We start from the raw sequence: 19492 nt of genomic DNA on the forward strand, positions 1-19492 counted from the left end.
ATACTGCTTTAATTCAGTGTAACTAAGGAAACCAGGAACTGACAGTAATATACTATTTACTCAGGTACATATCTGAGTTGAATTGTACCAATTTTTTAAAAATAAATGTTTTTATTGATTTTAGAGAGAGGAAAGGGAGAGGGATAGAGTGATAGAAACATTAATGAAAGAGAAATATTGGTAGGTTGCTTCCTGCAGGCTCCCTACTGGGAATAGAGCCTGTAACCTGGGAATGTGCCCTGACCAGAATCGAAGTGGTGACCTCTTGATTCATGGGTTGATCCTCAACCATCAAATTTTACCACTCTTTACATGTACTTGTGTGTGTGTGTGTGTGTAGTTATATGACATTTTATTACATGTGAAGATTCAAGTAACCATGATCACAGTCAGCATACAGAACTGTTATTATTACAAGGAAGATCCTTCATGGTACCCCTTAATAAGTCATAAGTTATACTACTTCCTCAACTCTTAACTACTGGTAACCAGGAATTTGTTTCCATCACTAATTTTGTCACTTTAAGAATCTTTGCCCTAGACCCGTGGTCGGCAAACTGCGGCTCGTGAGCCACATGTGGCTCTTTGGCCCCTTGAGTGTGGCTCTTTCACAAAATACCACGGCCTGGGCGAGTCTATTTTGAAGAAGTGGCGTTAGAAGAAGTTTTAAGTTTAAAAAATTTGGCTCTCAAAAGAAATTTCAATCGTACTGTTGATATTTGGCTCTGTTGACGAATGAGTTTGCCGACCACTGCCCTAGATGGTCTGGCTCAGTGAATAGAGTGTTGGCCTGTGGACTAAAGGGTCCCAGGTTCGATTCTGGTCAAGGGCACATGCCCAGGTTGTGGGCTCAATCCTCCGTGGGGGCTGTGCAGGAGGCAGCCAATCAGTGATTCTCTCTCATCATCGATGTTTCTATATCTCTTCTTCTGTAAAATCAATAAAGATATATATATTTTTAAAAAATAATTACTATATAAAAAAAGAATCTTATGTAAGTGGAATCATAGAATAAATAACTTTTTGAGATGATCTTCTTTTCATTCAGCAATACGCCCTTGAGGTCCATCCAAGTTGCTGCTGTTTATATATCAGTAGTTTCATTCTGTTTTTTTGAGTGTAATATTCCATTTTCTGGATTAACCATTGTTGATCCATTCAGCAGTTGAGGGACTTTTGGATTATTTTCATGTTTTGGCTGTTACAAATAAACTGCAATGAACATTTATATACAGCTTTTAGTGTGAACCTAAGTTTTTATTTCTTTAGGATAAATTCTGAGGAGTATGTTTGCTGGGTCATATGGTAAGGTGTATGGTAAATTCTTTCACATTTATTGAGATTTGTTTCATAGTCCAGCCCATTTAGTGGAGTATTTATAAATGTTAGGTGGTTAGTTGATGATGTTATTCAAGTACTTTACAGTTTCAATAAGTAAATTAAATGTCTGTTTTTCTAATCTGCTTTATATATTTTCCATTCACACATCATGGATTCATTTTTATTTTATCAGAGTATATTCTCTGTTACTCCTTGTGGCAGTCTTTATTTTACAAAGAAAGTCATGACATTATCTTCCATCCCTCATGTTCTCTGTGATGTGGTCTTGCCACAAAGAATGGCAAGTGATTTGAAATCAATATAATGTAGCTAAAAAGATGCTGCATGGCTTCCGTGACATGGTCAGAAAAGGCCATACTGCTTTCACTGGGTTATCTTGGAAGACTTACTCTCTAGCCATTTTTTCTCAGTTTGCCCCTCTCATACATAACCTACCTGCCCTGTGTGAGAAGCCAAACCAAATGGAGTGGCCATGCATAGGTACTCTGGCTCACAGTCCTCAACGAGCCTGTCCTTCAGCCATGCCAGCCCAGTTGTCACATACATAGTGAAGAAAGAAGGCATCTTGGAATAAATCCTCTAGCCCCAGCTTCTGCAGCTATTGAAATCAACACCTGTCATGTGAGTCTACTGAGATGAGGCCTCAGACACTGTGAAGCAGAGAAGAGTCTATTCTGCTTCACCTTTCCGAATTCCTGGTCTTTTGGATCCCTATACAGTGTTTTACATCACTGAGATCCATTCGTGGCTCGTCACACATCTGTAGGGATACATTCTTTTTCAGTAGAGTTTGAAGGAGGTAAACTTCAGACTCTACATATCTGAAAATATGTTTAACTTCATTCTTAATTGGCTCTATAATTCTTGGATGTAAAGTAATCTCTCCTAGAACTTTGAAGTTACTTCTCCATTATTGCATCCAGGTCTTGCCAGGGAAATATGATGTAATCTGATTCTCATTCCTTTGGGTGGGAAATGTATTTTCCCTTTTGAAGCTGTTAGGATTTTTGAGTTTCAAAGATTTCATCTAAGTGCGTGTAAGTAATTTATAGTCCATTTCTGTCCGAGGACTCCTGTCTTTTTATTTGCTTCAGTATATTTATCATACGAATTTTAAAATAGGGTTTTCCTTATTCTTTGAACTCTCTTAGGAGTTGGTCACTTCTTGATTAATTACAGTGTATTGTCCTTCATCAAATTAAGGTGATTCTTGGCTGTTTTGTTTTTGTTTGCTTTTTGATATGCCCTGTTACCCTCTCTAAGCTACCTGCTTTTAGAGATTGTTGGTCACCACATATTACCAGGAAGAGTTTAGGGGTTTCTGGTCTTCCTAGGTGTTATGAGATATTGGGAAACTTCCTGATGAATTTTAGGGATAATTACCCGTTATTTACCTCTTTTATCCATGGTCTGAAAGCAGCAGCAGATGTGACTCACTTGGCGCCTACTCATGTATTTTAACCAATAAAGCTTTATTTCCTCAATGGAAGAATTTTGCTCCTTATTTTTGCTGCTTCTGAGCATGGAGCAACCCCCACTTGTCTTGGGGAAAAACGACTTCCTGGAATCTGATCTCATCTGCCTTTTGTCTTTTAGAGATTCTTGATCATTTTAGTTCCCTGAGGACACTTTCCCTTTGTTTTTATTTATTTATTTTCTTCTTTTCTTAATCCTTACCCGAGGACATGATTTTATTGAATTTTAGAAAGCGAGGAAGGGGGACAGAGAGATAAACATGGAAGTGAAAGGAATATCTATCAGCTGCCTCCCCCACAGGCCCCGACCCAGGATCAAACCTGCAACCCAGACATGTGCCCTGACCAGGAATCAAACCGGCAACCTTTCAGTGTATGAACAATGCTCCAACCAACTGGAACACCTGGCCAGGACACTTTCCATTTGTTTTTCAGGACTCCAGGAATTTAAGGAGCAGGTGGGGACTCTGTAGCAGGTTCTCAGTCTACTACTTTAATCTAATTGTGGAAGTTGTGTTTAAAATGCACAGAAATCTCACAGGCTTTTTTTTTTTTTTTTAAATACGCATAATAGTTCCACTTTTTCTTCTGCCAGTTCTGGCTTTCTTAAACCACTCTTATTACTAAATACATTATTCGTGTGTCTCTTAATCTTGGATCTCACTATCAATAAACATCATCATCATCTATCCTTGTATCTTAGTATTGATAAAAACTCCTCTTGTGGATTATATTAATTAAAAAAAATTATAATCTTTTAGTCTATGGCTTAATTTTGACAAGATTACATGAAATATAGTTTGCAGAAATTTTAGAAAGATGTTGCCTATGTCTTACATTTTTTTCTGCTGTATATAATAATTATTTGGAATGATTTTTAGTGACTGAAATAATCACAATTTTATGAAGTTGTGAAACATTTAGTTTTTAACACATTTGCATAGGCTTTTATTTAAGTAAACCACAGTGCTTATTTCCCCCCTATACAGGTGATTTACTTGAGACTTAGCTATATTAAAGAAATATCTCCTTTTTTTTCAGAGCAGCATCTCAGACATGTTGAAAAAGATGTTTTGATCCCTAAAATAATGAGAGAAAAGGCCCGAGAGAGATGTTCTGAACAAGTTCAAGGTAATATTCAAATATTCATATAAAAATCAAATACATTTTTTATAATATGATCTGAATTTAATCCTTAGCCTTAGAGTCAAGTAGTCAATGAATTAATATGTATGAATTGTTTCTCACCCTTTCACTGAGAAACCAGGGTTTCAGCTTTCAGAACTTCCAGATAATATTGAATTCATTTACAATTTAAAAATATTCTCTCAAATTATTAGTAAAAAACGCTTTTTCCCCCCAGAAGTATAGTTATGTATAGAGATTTAGTATGAGTATTTTGGAGAAACAAGTCACTCTGTTGGTTTTGATAGAGCAAGAAGAAACATAAAATAAAACATGTACCTGTTTTCATCTGTCAACATATTCATACAGGAATATATTTCAAGATGATTTTCTCTGGTGTCATTGTCTATTGCTGAATTGTTAATGGAATTCCATAGTACTTATTATGAGTCTGTTTTTTTTTTTTTAATGTTTTATCTTGATGAGTAGAAGCTATTTATGTAAATCAGGGGTAGGGAACCCTTTCTGCCTAGGGCCATTTGGATATTTATAACTTTACTAGAGGCCCGATGCACAAAATTCATGCAAGAATAGGCTTTCCTGCTCTAGCCAATTTTGCTCCGTGGATAAAGCACCAGCCTGTGGCCTGAAGGGTCCAGGGTTCAATTCTGGTCAAGGGCATGTGCCTGGATTGCGGGCTTGATCCCCAATAGGGGATGTGCAGAAGGCAGCCAATGATTCTCATCATTGATGTTTCTGTCTCTCTCTCCCTCTTCCTTCCTCTCTGAAATCAATAAAAATATGTTTAGAAAAAGAAGAAAAAAAAAAAGAGTAGGCCTTCCTTCCCCAGGCTGCCGGCACCGGCTTCCTTCTGGCACCCGGGACCCAGGCTTCCTTCCCTTGCAGCCCCAGCTTCATCCAAAGGTCTTCCAGAAGGACATTCAGCTGTCTGGTCTAATTAGCATATTATACCTTTATTATTATAGATTCTCAGGCCATACAAAATTATCGACTTAAAAATTAGCCTGCTATATTTGGTCAAACATTTAATTGCTTCACCCCTAATGCCTTGGCAGGGCCAGACCAAATGATTTCGCTGGCCTTATATGGCCCTTGGGCCAGACATTCCCCACCCCTGAAAATGGATGTACTATGCACCCACATATGTATGCTTTCTTTAAAGAATGTTTTAAAATATTTTTAATACAACCTCGCTATATTCTATAAACCTAGAGATATATTGTTGATTAATATGTAACATGGTGAAAAATGTAAGCAAACCAGTGGGAGGTGAAAAATGAGGCTATAAATTATTAAAAAGTCAGTTGGCAGTATTACTGTAGAAATGTCTTTTCAAAATAATCTACCTCTTGGAATGGCCAGCTAAAAGAAATAGTGTAAAATTTTGCTAAGGTAGGCTATTTTCCTGGCTCCCCTTCTTTACTTTCCCCTGTAGTCTTCTTCATTGATGGACCACAGTAATTCTTAGTGGGAGTGATGTGCTGCCACTTCACTACAGGTTTCTCTAGGGAAGCCAGGCTGTGTCAACTGTAGTTTTGGGACTTTGGATGCTGGGAATATTTCTGTTCCTCTGATGTCTCTCCTTAGAGAATGACCTTTGCGATTAATGGATGGAGGCAGTAAAAAAGAAGAATAGTTCCTCAGAACTGGCATTGTATGATGGTCATTTCTGTTTCTTATATGACTTACTTGGACATATTCCAGTTTAACTCCATTTATAAATTAGATTTAAATTAAATCCATCTATATATGTAATCTATATATATAAAAGGCTAATATGCAAAGTGTCCCCACGGGAGTTAGACCGGGAGTACTATTGCTCATTATGATGTGTGCTGACCACCAGGGGGCGGCACAGAACAAAGGGAGGCCCCAGCTGGCAGCCAGAAGGCTCCAATTGGCCCTGATCACCGGCCAGGCCTAGGGACCCTACCCATGCACGAATTTTGTGCACCGGCCCTCTAGTCCTATCTCATAAAAGAGTAATATGCAAATTAACCATCACTGCTACACCCACAAGCCACGCCCATTAGCCAGTCAGGAGCGAGTATGCAAATTAACCCAACCAAGATGTCTGCGGCCACGGAGAGAGCAGGAGGGAGGCTTGGGTTTCCCCGGCGATGGAGGAAGCCAAGCTTTCCGCACACCCTGGCCGGCCCAGACCTCTGCTTAAGGCTACAAAGTTTCAATTATAGAAGATAAATAAATCACAACAGAAATGGCTGCCACCACAGAGCAAGCAGAAGGCTTGGCTCCGCTCCAGGCTACAAAGTTTCAATTGTATAGGATAAATAAATCTCAGATACCAGGGCCTCCGCTTGGGTCGCCGGGGGGGCGTGGCCAGCCTGCAAACCACCACAGGCCCCTCGCCCAGGCTGCCCCACGCCCCAAGGGAACCCCCACCCTGATCCGGGACACCCTTCAGGGCAAACCAGCTGGCCCCCACCCATGCACCAGGCCTCTATCCTATCTAATAAAAGAGTAATATGCAGATTGACCATCACTCCAACACACAAGATGGCTGCCCCCATGTGGACACAAGATGGCTACCATAAGATGGCCAGCAGGGGAGGGCAGTTGGGGGCAATCAAGCCTGCAGGGGAGGGCAGTTAGGAGTGACCAGGCCGGCAGAGGAGGGAAGTTGGGGGCAAACAGGCTGGCAGGGGAGCAGTTAGACATCAATCAGGCTGGCAGGGGAGTGGTTAGGGGGTGATCAGGCTGGCAGGCAGAAGCGGTTAGGGACAATCAGGAAGGCAGGCAGGTGAGCAGTTGGGAGCCAGCAGTCCAGGATTGTGAGAGGGCAGTCGGACATCCCTTGAGGGGTCCCAGATTGGACAGGGTGCAGGCTGGGCTGAGGGACACCCCCCCCCCCTCGTGCACGAATTTTGTGCACCGGGCCTCTAGATTATAAATAAGTTTGTTTATAAATTACCAATAATTTATTAGTGTCATTCTATGGTATTGCTCTTGCTTTCATTATGAATTAGTTGCTTAATCAGAGCACTTTCCTTTTACACCCCCGCACTCCCCCATGTGTCAGGGAAAATTAACCCATTGGCACCTGCAGGCAGGGTTCAGTGCACATCTGGCATTGGCAGGTATGCTGATAGTCTCAAGAGATAATCTTTCACTTGCCTCATACAACTTTAACATATATATATATATCCTGATTCAGGTGGGGAGGTTACAACTTAAAAATGGATAATAAAATTACAATGTTAGAGTTAACTTTTCACTACCAGGAAAATATACTTTAATAAGTAACTGGTCTAAAGTTGTAAATGTGAGTTGTATTTATGCAGTCTTGTAACATATTAATTTGATATCTAGAGTGATAGATTGACTTTTTACTCCCATGATTCAGATGAAAATGCAGAATGATTGTGTGGCTTTGCGTTTTAGAACTGTCTTTTCTTACTCGTAGATGATGAAACTTCGTTTTTGAAATGTAGGAGAGTATAAGTTTAAAGTATTTGTGTTCCACAACTACCAGTTTGTAATGGTACAGAAAAAATGTTTAATTTTTGCTTCTTCATAAAAAATTACATTATTTAGGCTGTTGACATGGTTCAGTTTCTCTTATTAACATACTTAAAATCTTCTGAAGATTGAAAGCATCTTAAAACTTGGGTTATTTCAATGTATTTGTAATTATTAGAACATGTTATAACAATTGATTTTTTAACAATTGAAATTTTATAGATAATCATATATTGATTTTTTTCAGGCCATATGGTTCAAAACAGTGTTTTTTAGAATCTAAAATTGATTACTTTATAAAGGAATAATCCTTAGTATTCTTCCTGTATAACCTTGTGAATTAAGAAAGAACATAACATTGGTATTACTTAAGCGGCTGAGCAACAGCTACATTTAAACTGAACAACAAGATGCAAATTAGAATTAGGATACTTCCATTATAATTTATTTACTATTTATCACCTTTGCTTTATTAAATAATTACAGGATTTTATATAAAAGCATTACACATTGTATAGTTCTTAGATAAAGATATAGGAATTTTAATAAGTGATCTGACTTTCTGCTAAATGCCTGAAACATGGTTATGTAGGAAAGCTTTTCTGTTTGATTTTTTTTTTTCTCATGTCATTGCAACCCAGTTGATCATAAGAATTGGGTCAGGCTGCCAGCAACTTAGGTTTGTGAAGGGAATGGAACAGCTTTTTGAGGGACAAAGAGAAATGAAATCACTTTCAATGAAAGCAAGATGCCTCATTATAGTCACCAACAGCAGTTATTGACAGCTACACTTCCTATTAACAAGGAGCATTTAACTAAGAGTTTGGCTGTTGGATCTTTGGACTTGATCTAATTTGCTAGCATTAATTAGTTTCTTTTGAGCACAGACACTTGGTGCTCACAGCTATAGATTTGGAGGGCTAATTAGGATAGAAAATTGAACAGAATGGGGTAAGGCATTAACCTTCAACCATTACCAGCTGGGACACTGATAAAGACCACAGAGTCCAAATGCTCCCTATTGATGTGAAGAGTACCCTAATGAATATCAATTTCAGCCAGGTTGCTATATACTTACTAGTTTTCTCTTCATTATAAAATTTAACCAGCTTCCATGATACCTTCATTATCTATATATACACTATTGTTTTTCATTATACACTGATTTAGTCTGAGTTGCACATTTCACCTTATGTTTTAAACATAAAATTTATCTTTAGTAGCAGATAATATTTAGAATATCTATCTCATCAGTACAGTAAAATTTAACTTTTATCTACAATGACATGATTCAAATTCTACATTGAATTTTTATAGTCTCGCCCTCCTGAAAGCCAAAACAGAAGTTCCCTTCCACCAAGCATGATGGTGGAATCATTTTTTTTTCTTGGATCTGGGAGTTAACAACTTGTGGCTTTCAGGAAGTGGTTGATGACCTTTGGAGGTTACTTTCCACTTTGTGACTTTTTCCATGTTTAAATATTTTTATTGTTTTCACAGAGGAAGAGAGAGGGAGGGAGAGATTGAAACATCAATGATAAGAGTGTCCTCAGGCTGACACTCTATCCACTAAGCTAAACCAGTCATGGATCCCATGTGTTTTGACACTTTGCTAACTTAATGATTTATATTTTCAATGTTAGTAATATTTTAAAAATATTTTTTGTCATGTATATTGGTGAATTATGCATTCTAGTAATTATAAATTTCACTTCTGGAAATAGAGCCTCCATTAAGAGAGTCACTGAATTGCTGTATTTTGTAAAAAATCCTCATTATATTTGCTTTTTTGGATTGCATAGTTGACATCTGATACTGTCTCTATGCTGAAGACTGAAGTTTACTTTAAAAATAATAAGAACCTTTTTTTTTCTTTTGTGATGACAGATCAAGACCAAAAAAGTACATTGTCATCAGGGATGGCCTAGAACTTTCTTTAACCTAGCTATATTCTCCTACTTACCAACTCCTTTCATCCTTTGGGCCTTTTACATTGTTTTAATGTTTCTTTTATATCATTTTCTTCTATTGCCATGTTTTTGATCTTCTGACCAATAGGTGGGGCTTGGTTCTAAAGGAATCCTATATAATAAAAGAGTAATATGCAAATTAACCATCACTTTGCTACACCCACAAGCCACGCCCACCACCCAACAGGAGCGAATATGCAAATAAACCCAACCAAGATGGCTATGGCCACAGAAGCAGGAGGGAGGCTTGGATTTCCCTGGCAATGGAGGAAGCCAAGCTTTCTGCCTGCCCTTGCCGACCTAGGCCTCCACTCAAGGCTACAAAGTTTCAATGATAGAAGATACATAAATCCAAGCAGAAATGGCAGCAGCCATGGAGCAAGCAGAAGGCTTGGCTCCGCTCCATGCTACAAAGTTTCAATTGTAGAAGATAAATAAACCCCAGATACCAGGGCCTCCGCTTGGGTCGCCAGGGGGCGTGGCCGGCCTGCAAACCACCACAGGCCCCTTGCCCAGGCTGCCCCACGCCCCAAGGGAACCCCCACCCTGATCTGGGACACCCTTCAGGGCAAACCAGCTGGCCCCCACCCATGCACCAGGCCTCTATCCTATCTAATAAAAGAGTAATATGCAGATTGACCATCACTCCAACACACAAGATGGCTGCCCCCATGTGGTCAAAGATCCTGCCCCCATGTGGACACAAGATGGCCAGCAAGGGAGGGCAGTTGGGAGGTACCAGGCCTGCAAGGGAGGGCAGTTCTGGGCGATCAGGCCAGCAGGGGAGGGCAGTTGGGAAGGACCAGGCCTGCAAGGGAGGGCAGTTGTGGGCGATCAGGCCAGCAGGGGAGGGCAGATGGGAAGGACCAGGCCTGCAAGGGAGGGCAGTTGGGGGCGATGAAGCCTGCAGGGGAGGGCAGTTAGGGGTGACCAAGCCGGCAGAGGAGGGAATTTGGGGGCAACCAGGCCTGCAGGGAAAGGCAGTTGGGAGGGACCCAGGCCTGCAGGGGAGAGCAGTTGGGGGGGACCAGGCCTGCAGGGAAGGGCAGTTAGGGGTGACCAGGCCTGCAGGGGAGGGCAGTTAGGGCCAAACAGGCTGGCAGGGGAGCAGTTAGGTATCAATCAGGCTGGCAGGGTAGTGGTTAGGGCAGCCTTGGGCAAACTAGGGCCCGCGGGCTGGATCTGGCTGTTCTATCCGGTTCTCTTGCTCTCCCCTCCACTCCTTTACTTTGAATTTGTATTAGTTCACACAAACACTCCATCCATGCTTTTGTTCCGGCCCTCCGGTCCAGTTTAAGAACCCATTGTGGCCCTTGAGTCAAAAAGTTTGCCCACCCCTGGGTTAGGGGGTGATCAGGCTGGCAAGCAGAAGTGGTTAGGGGCCATCAGGAAGGCAGGCAGGCGAGCAGTTGGGAACCAGCAGTCCTGGATTGTGAGAGGGATGTCCGACTGCCCGTTTAGGCCCGATCCCAGAGGGCAGTCAGACATCCCTCGTGGGGTCCCAGATTGGAGAGGGTGCAGGCTGGGCTGAGGGACACCTCCCTCCCCTGTGCACGAATTTCATGCACCGGTCCTCCAGTTATATATAATATAAGAAAGCAAGGATTATTTGTTTTTTTCTGAAACATCAAAGAGCTATCCTATCTAATAAAGAGGAATATGCTAATTAACCCTCACGCTGTCACAAAGATGGTGGCACCCACAGCCAATAAGGAGGGAATATGCTAATTGACTGCCCCGCCCTCAAAGATGGCGGTGCCCACAGCCAATAAGGAGGGAATAAACTAATTGACTGCCATGCCCTCAAAGATGGCGGCGCCCACAGCCACAAGATGGCGGCGCCCAGTCCCCTCAGCTGCCTGGGGCTGCAGGTGCGCGGCAAGGCCGGGCTCGCCCCCAAGGCGGGCCCGGCCACTCGGTGCGCCTGCCTCTGGAGTCCCCCAGTCCCCTCAGTCCTCCAGGCACCAGGGCTGGCCCAAGGCGCAGGCAAGCCTTGGATGGCGGCTGCCCAGCCAACCAGGGCTGCCCGAGGCTCAGGTAACCGGGGCCGGCCAAGGCTTGTGCTGCCATCAGTGGCAGCAGCAGAGGTGTGATGGGGCATCGCCTTCCCCTGATCGCCAGGTCGCCTCCCGCCCCTGAGGGCTCCCGGATGTGAGAGGGGGCAGGCTAGGCTGAGGGACACCCCCCTCCAGAGCATGAATTTTCATGCACTGGGCCTCTATGCCTACCCTTTTCTATCTGTCAGATACAACTGAAGTATGTTACATTTTGCTAAATTCCAAACACATGAATAGACAAAAAAAGAAAATCAAATTAAGAATGCTTAGGACAGTCTTTCAGAGGTTTGCAGGCAGAGAACTATCAAAAAATTATTAAAACAAATGGAGGCTATATAAATGAGCACCGTAATCAATCTTCTCTCCATGTTACTTGAACCTGCTGAAGATTTCATTTGTTGTTTGAATACTGTCATTACCACATATATTTTTGCCATTTAACCAGTTCACCAACGTTAACCAACACTGAAGTGGAGATGTAACATATCTTTATACTGGTTTGGATGTATTATGATAATATATAAAATTACCAAATATGATATCTGTTACAGTACATATTATGTATGCTAAAAATATAGAGTATGATATGTATTCTAAGAAACAAATGGACTATTTTCATTTCTAAATTCTTTTAAAACTAGAAGCTGTTGTTCATGAACTTGACAGGCAATGATGTTTGTTTGCCAGAGATGAAGGGACACTCTTCTCAGACTGCAGTGGCATAACCTCTGGCATTTATGAAGTGTCATGCTGCTGTGTGAGGATGAGCATTAATTGCAGTGTAGTATTTCTACTAGTTAACTGTGACAGTCTTTCTTTCATTCTCACAGATGTCCTTAGGCATATATTATTCACTAGAGACCCAGTGCACGAATTCATGCACGGGTGGGATCCGGCCGGCCCGCCCCAATTGTGCTGGGCTGGCCATGGGGAGGAGCCACAGGCAGTTGGCTGGCCAGCCCAACCCCAGTTGGGGTGAGGTGGCCGATCAGTGGTGGGGCTGGCTGTGGGGAGGGGCCATGGGCAGTTGGCCAGCCAGCCCTGTCCTCGATAAGGGTTGGGGGCAATAAGGGGTGGGGCCGAAGGCGGTTAGCCAGCCGGCCCTATCCCCTGGTCGAACTCCCGGTTGAACTCCTGGTCAAGGGACAATTTGCATATTAGCCTTTTATTATACAGGGTTATCTTTTCTAGAGAAATTGATTAGCTGGATTTGTCAGATTTTTAAATCTAACAGTTTATTTTATTTTCAGTTTCCAAAGCTGAAGAAAAATCTCTTTGGTCTAAGAATGGCTAAATAGTTAAACAGTAGTTTATTGTTTATTCTCTGAATTTAAATGGCATTTGACTTCTGCTTACATAATCTGAAAGTTCAGTGTCAGGATGCTTCTCCCTCCCCATACCCCCCAATCAACACCAGTAGTTTATTCTGCATCTATGTAATAAAAGCCTAAGTAACCCTTACGGTGAAACAACCAGAACGACCGGTCGCTATGATGCGCACTGACCACCAGGGGACAGACGCTCAACACAGGAGCTGCCTCCCTGGTAGTCAGTGTACTCCCACAGGGGGAGCGCCGCTCAGCCAAAAGCTGGGCTGACAGCTGGCGAGCGCATCAGCAGTGGCGGGACGTGGCAGCACTAAGGAGCAACGAGCAGGTGGGCAGTAAGGAGTGAGGGGTCCCAGACTGCGAGAAGAAGAGATAAGTAGGAGAGAGAACATTTCCAGAGCAAGAAACACAGCTGGTGGATATCCCCCTAAGCCGTCAGTCGGACATCCCCCAAGGGCTCCCAGACTGTGAGAGGGCACAAGCCAGGCTGAGGGACACCCCTTCCCCCCGACTCCCCCCCAGTGCATGAATTTCATACACCGGGTCTCTAGTTTTAATGTAATACCTGTGCTCATACCTTTAAAAGGCATTAATGAATCATTTGTTTATAATGATTCTTTTTATCCTTTTGATTCTTCACCATAACCCTAAAACTGGTTATAATGATGTCCAATCAAAACCACAGCACAGATTTAACTCTGAATCCATATTATTAGATGTCTTTGCTTACTTTAAATATCTCTGCTAGCAAAGCTTGAGAAAACCTTATTGAATTTGACTTACTAGGACACATTATTGTTATTCAAGGTTCCCAGGTCATCACACACAAGTTTAGCTTCCTCTTAACTTTCTGAACTTCACCATGTTTTATTGCCAAGTATTTCTGTAGTTCATTACCACACTTACACCTCCCTAGACAGTGAGGTTGCCAAAGAACCTGCCAAACTCTGTCTTCTTTCCCAAAGTTCTTCATTGATTAGCCTCCAGTGAAATCATGGGTTAATATCAAACACATGACTAGAACTTTTAGTTGTCTTTCTAAGCCTATTGGATCCTTGAGCTCAGGTGATATTTCCATTCTGACAGTAGCCCTTAATTGTGTTGGAGGATGCCTTTATGATTAGTAGTAGCAGTTCTGTTCCAACTCAGTACAGATTAATGCAGCTGCAGCCTTTGATTACTTTTCTCATCACTCAGATATACAGCCTGAACTCTAGACCATCCTAGAAGAGTCAAGACCATATTTGGAAATTTCATACTCATTTTCAAGGGAGCTAGACAGTCATTGAACCCTAAAATATGTCAGTCAGTACAGGGTACAAATTCAAGTTTAAGATATGTTGCATCCTATTCTGTGCCTGGCATATCTCCCATAGATTTATTTTATACCTAGCTCATAAACTTTAAACTTTTGAAAAGTTGAATTTATGATCATATAGAAGGTTTGACTAATCATACTTTTTATGTGCTAGTGTGAAAAATTGAAACTGTTTTTCTCTTATTTTGGCCTTAGGAGACCATATGTTCAACATACATATGGTTGATTTATTAAGGAACTCTTTAGTTTTGTCAGTCCCCATGATTTTTAGAGTGGACATAATTACTCAATGCTCAGTGATGAAGGATTCATGCAATTTCTTCTGTATTACCTTCTCCTTTCTCATTTCCCCTGGTCAGATTTATTCAGATGATGAAATTCAAATCATATTTTTATTGTAGAACCTCTTCTCTGTCATTATAATTGGAGTGCATTTGATGTTCATCTCTCACACATAGGCTAGATCAGCGGTCCTCAATCCTTGCTATACATCAGAATTATCTGATGCATAATTCAGGCTCCCTTCCACAAAGAAAGGTGTTTTTTGTTTGTTTGTTTTTTTCCATAAGCTCGCTCCCAAGATGAGTTGAATATGCCACCAAGGTTTGAGAAACAAGGGATTAGCCAAAGGCACAAAATTATCCCTTAAAGCAGCTCACAGAAACAGGCCATATGGATTTTACTCCTGTCCCCAGCACATTTTTTGTATATATACTAGAGGCCTGGTGCACGAAATTCATGCACTGGGGGGGAAGGCGGGTGTCCCTCAGCCCAGCCTGCACCCTCTCCAATCTGGGACCCCTCAAGGGATGTCCGACTGCCCGTGGGATCGGGCCTAAACGGGCAGTCAGACATCCCTCTCACAATCCAGTACTGCTGGCTCCCAACTGCTCGTCTGACTGCCTTCCTGATTGCCCCTAACCACTTCTGCCTGCCAGCCTGATCACCCCTAACCACTCCCCTGCCAGCCTGATTGATGCCTAACTGCTCCTCTGCCAGCCTGTTTGCCCCTAACTGCCCTCCCCAGCAGGCCTGGTCACCCCTAACTGCTCTCTCCTGCAGGCCTGGGTCCCTCCCAACTGCCTTTCCCTGCAGGCCTGTTGGCCCCCAACTTCCCTCCTCTGCCGGCTTGGTTACCCCTAACTGCCCTCCCCTGCAGGCTTGATCACCCCCAACTGCCCTCCTTTGCAGGCCTGGTCCCTCCCAACTGCCCTCCCCTGCTGGCCATCTTGTGGTGGCCATCTTGTGTCCACATGGGGGCAGGATCTTTGACCACATGGGGGCAGCCACCTTGTGTGTTGGAGTGATGGTCAGTTTGCATATTACTCTTTTATTAGATGGGATAGAGGCCTGGTGCACGGGTGGGGGCCAGCTAGTTTGCCCTGAAGGATGTCCCTGATCAGGGTGGGGGTTCCCTTAGGGTATGGGGTGGCCTGGGCGAGGGGCCTGTGGTGGTTTGCAGGCCGGCCACGCCCCCTGGCAACCTAAGCGGAGGCCCTGGTATCTGGGGTTTATTTATCTTCTACAATTGAAACTTTGTAGCCTGGAGTGGAGCCAAGCCTTCTGCTTGCTCCGTGGCGGCAGCCATTTCTATTGGGTTTTATGTATCTTCTATAATTGAAACTTTGTAGCCTTAAGCGAGGCCTGGGCCAGCCAGGGTGTGTGGAAAGCTTGACTTCCTCCACTGCCGGGGGCAATCCTAGCCTCCTGCTCTTTCCAGCTCCGTGGCTGCCGCCATTTCTGTTTGGGTTTATGTATCTTCTATCATTGAAACTTTGTAGCCTTGAGTGGAGGTCTGGGCCGGCAAGGGCAGGCAGAAAGCTTGGCTTCCTCCATTGCCAGGGAAACCCAAGCCTCCCTTCTGCTCTCTGTGGCCGTAGCCATCTTGGTTGGGTTTATTTGCATATTCGCTCCTGATTGGCTGGTGGGCGTGGCTTGTGGGTGTAGTGGAGTGATGGTTAATTTGCATATTACTCTCTTATTAGATAGGATTTTTAATTGATGTAGAGTTGACAATACTTTTTTATATTAGTTTCAGGTGTACAACATAGTGATTTGACATTTATACAGTTTATGAAGTGATCACCATGATAAATCTAGAAACCCTCTGTCACTATGCAAAGTTATTATATTATTGACTATGTTCTCTGTCCTGAACATTACAGTCCCAGGACTTATTTATTTTATAACTTGAAGTTTGTATATGTTAAACTTATATACCTCATTACTTAGAGTACTCTTTTTCATATAAACTCTATAAGTTTTTGGTTATTTTGTTGGTGCTATTTTTAGTTTTTATGTGTTTTCTATTTTCTAAAACTTTATTTGCCTTACTTTCAACTTGGAAGTTGAGCCCCAAATTATCTATGCCAGCCTTTAAGTTTTTTCCCAGTGGGCCAGAGATTCTTAGCGAACTCTTAGGAAATAATGAATTTAAGTATGCTCTTATAATCTTAAACCTTGACCCTTTTGTTCCCCTATAAATTATATGTCTACTTCCTTTCCCCTTTTTTTGTTCTGAAAATTAGTAACCTCGCTCATGGCACACAAACTTCATCCTCTTCAGTAGTCCTTCTCTTCTGTGTTCTACCATCACATGGTTTGGGTTGTCAAATTTCATATATAGATTCTAATCATCAGCAGAGATTGCTTTGTGATCGTTTTCAATCCCTGAGTCCACAGGATGTAATGTGAGTACTTAGTTTACAAGTTTAGTGAAGAAAGTTAGGACAGAGAAAAAGTCTTTGATCAGCACATTAGTGTATTCTTTGCCCTCCCCGAGGTGGTGGTTCTGGTGCTGAGCACAATAGATAAAGAGCCTCAGGTGACATGCCCTATTGGGAAGGAGGGCCTCCTGTGCTGACACATTTACATTCAAAAACTGTTTTATGGGTTCAGTTAAAATTTTGTTCCAGTTAGCAAGTACACATTACAATATTACAAATATGAGAGTGGATCTTTTAGAAATCTTATTTGGATGAAAAGAAAACCTCATGATTTATCAGATTATCAATTCATTATAATAATCCTGTATATCACCCAGGTAAATTCTCAGCTCATTCTATTGGGTTATTCTGGCGGTATATATATATTAGACTTGTATATGCTCAGTTTTTGAGTGTTACTAAGGAAATGCTGATTTAAATACTGAAATTTATTGAGTTGTATAGGTTAGTGGTCTAGCTAACATTGATATAACAACTCTTTTTTTGCTATATAAGTATTTTGAGTGGGCCTAATTGAATATCAACATTTGTACACCATGATTTAGAGTTAACTTAGATGCCTCTTCATATTTTTTACCTTGAAGGAACATTGTTTTCCGATAGTGGGTTATATTGGGTAGTTTATATAGGGTTAATTGTTATTGAGATTGGATTCTTCACCTTTTTACCCATTTTAACATGCCATTTAATAAATGTAAAGTTATGCAAAGCATTTATATTAAATAGACTGGTTAAGTATGTCTTTCCTATCTTCTACATGTTTCCCACTGAGAGTGTTAATTTTCAATTATTCATTTATTATGTGTGTTATTCAGGAATATGCCTATAAGAATATGCCATATTCTTGATTTTTGAATTATCATTGTTAAAGAACACACTCCTTAATATTTTTTATTCGTGAGTGGGATATATCAGTTTTAATTTCTTTTCATTTATTCCCTTTTTGTTTTGAAGCAAAAGTTCCAAGATATAAGGAAATAGGTTATGGTGTCTATGAACTGAGGAACTGAAGTATAGTATGAAGTAAAAATTGAAGCTCAGTTGCCCTCTAGGGGTTCCATTTTAACACAGCACATGTCAAAGAAATTTAATGAGATCTTTTCTGGGAGGGGTGGATCTGAATAGAGGAGATCTATTTCTCATTTTCTGGTACAGTGTGACTTGTCAACAGCAAGCTGATTTTGACTATTTATTAACTATCTCACTTTTGTAACCTAAATACAGGTTAATTAAACATCCTTTTGGGGGTTTGTTTTTAAAGCCAGAGTACCTGTGCCAGAATAATCAAACTATCAACATATTCTCAAGAATTACTTGGCGACCAATCTACAAATTCTTTTCTAGTACTCTTTTGTCTCCTCAGTGTCATCTCTGTATAGTACTTTTATGTCAGATCCCTCCCCTCTTCTGCCAAAATTCAGTACAGACCTTTTTTTGTGGAAGGGAGCCTGAGCCTGAATTACACATCAGATAATTCTGATGTATAGCAAGGATTGAGGACCACTGGTCAAGCCTATGTGTGAGAGATGAACATCAAATGCACTCCAATTATAATGACAGAGAAGAGGTTCTGCAATAAAAACCTTTATGCTTTTAGGATGTGATCTTGAAATTTTTTTCTTTTACGTTTAGCATCTTTGATTGGCTTTTTTGTCTGGATTGGTGAGAATGCTTCTCCTAGTTTGAAACACAATTGACTGTTGGCTCTGTAGCCTAAATGGTGCCCAGCTTTGCATCACTTGAGGTGTAGGTGATTCCTGTTGGAATCTGTGTGTGGTGCAAAGCCCTATACTTTGTAAGAGCATTAGGCTCTTTCTGTTTGGGAAGAGGGAATTTTTTCTTTTTTGTTATCGAAAACTTTAACTTGGACTTGAGTAAATGGTAAATATGGAGTTTATTTTGTGTGCAGATATTTAAATGTCTTGAATATTTGAGCACATTTTAATATCAAATATGAAAATTCACATTTATTGATATATTTTTTAAAGATTTGTGTATATATTTTAATAATGCTCTTTTATTACCTCTGAAGGATGCTATAAAGCTTTATTTCTTTTAATATATGTTTGTCTCCTCCATAGTTATATTGAGTTTTCCCATTTATTTTCTCATGGTTATGGAAAAATGTCTATTAAAATTCTCAGAACCTCTTTTTTATCATTAATTTATAATTATTTTATTTTTATAGTTTAGGCTTTATCTGTTAATTATTTTAATATCCAAAAATTTCTCTTGGATTTTGATATATATTAAAATATTAAGTTGGCTATTATGTAAATTTGTGCTGTCCTGTACAGTAGGCACTAGTCATATTAGCCATTTAATATTTCTTAGTAGCACTAGCCACTTTTTAAATGCTTGATAGCCACATGTGGTCTATGTCTACAATATTGGATAATGCAGATATTGACCATTTCCATGACTGCAAAAAGTACTGTTGGACAGCACTGGTACAGAGACATGAGCCAACTTTTTAAGTGTACATTTAAAAAGATTTTAATACTGGTAGTTCCCTCTGCAAAATGAACTGAAACATGAAAACATGTTTTTCTCTTTTCTTCTATTTTATCAAAAAAATATTTTTGGAAACAACTGTAATTGAAACTGATCACATATGAAGTAGTTTTACCTGTATCTTAAAGACCAGCATA

At 41.0% G+C, this 19492-nt stretch overlaps 1 protein-coding gene across 5 annotated transcripts in view; it reads left to right on the forward strand.

Moving 5' to 3' along the window:
* The window catches only part of CMC1 (C-X9-C motif containing 1), a gene marked incomplete at its 5' end in the record, with an annotated part of 76035 nt that overhangs the window by 15087 nt on the left and 41456 nt on the right, over window positions 1-19492 (forward strand). For 4 of the 5 annotated variants that reach the window (XM_080675996.1, XM_080675993.1, XM_080675995.1 and 1 more), the window contains one exon: window positions 3858-3947. The exons of the other annotated variant lie outside the window; for it this stretch is intronic. In XM_080675996.1, coding sequence (XP_080532122.1) covers window positions 3858-3947 — 90 coding nt within the window. The remainder of the gene's footprint in view (window positions 1-3857; window positions 3948-19492) is intronic. 5 annotated transcript variants of the gene reach the window in all.

The sequence above is a fragment of the Plecotus auritus genome, assembly GCF_963455305.1.
Source record: "Plecotus auritus genome assembly, chromosome: 6".
Classification (NCBI taxonomy): Eukaryota; Metazoa; Chordata; class Mammalia; order Chiroptera; family Vespertilionidae; genus Plecotus; species Plecotus auritus.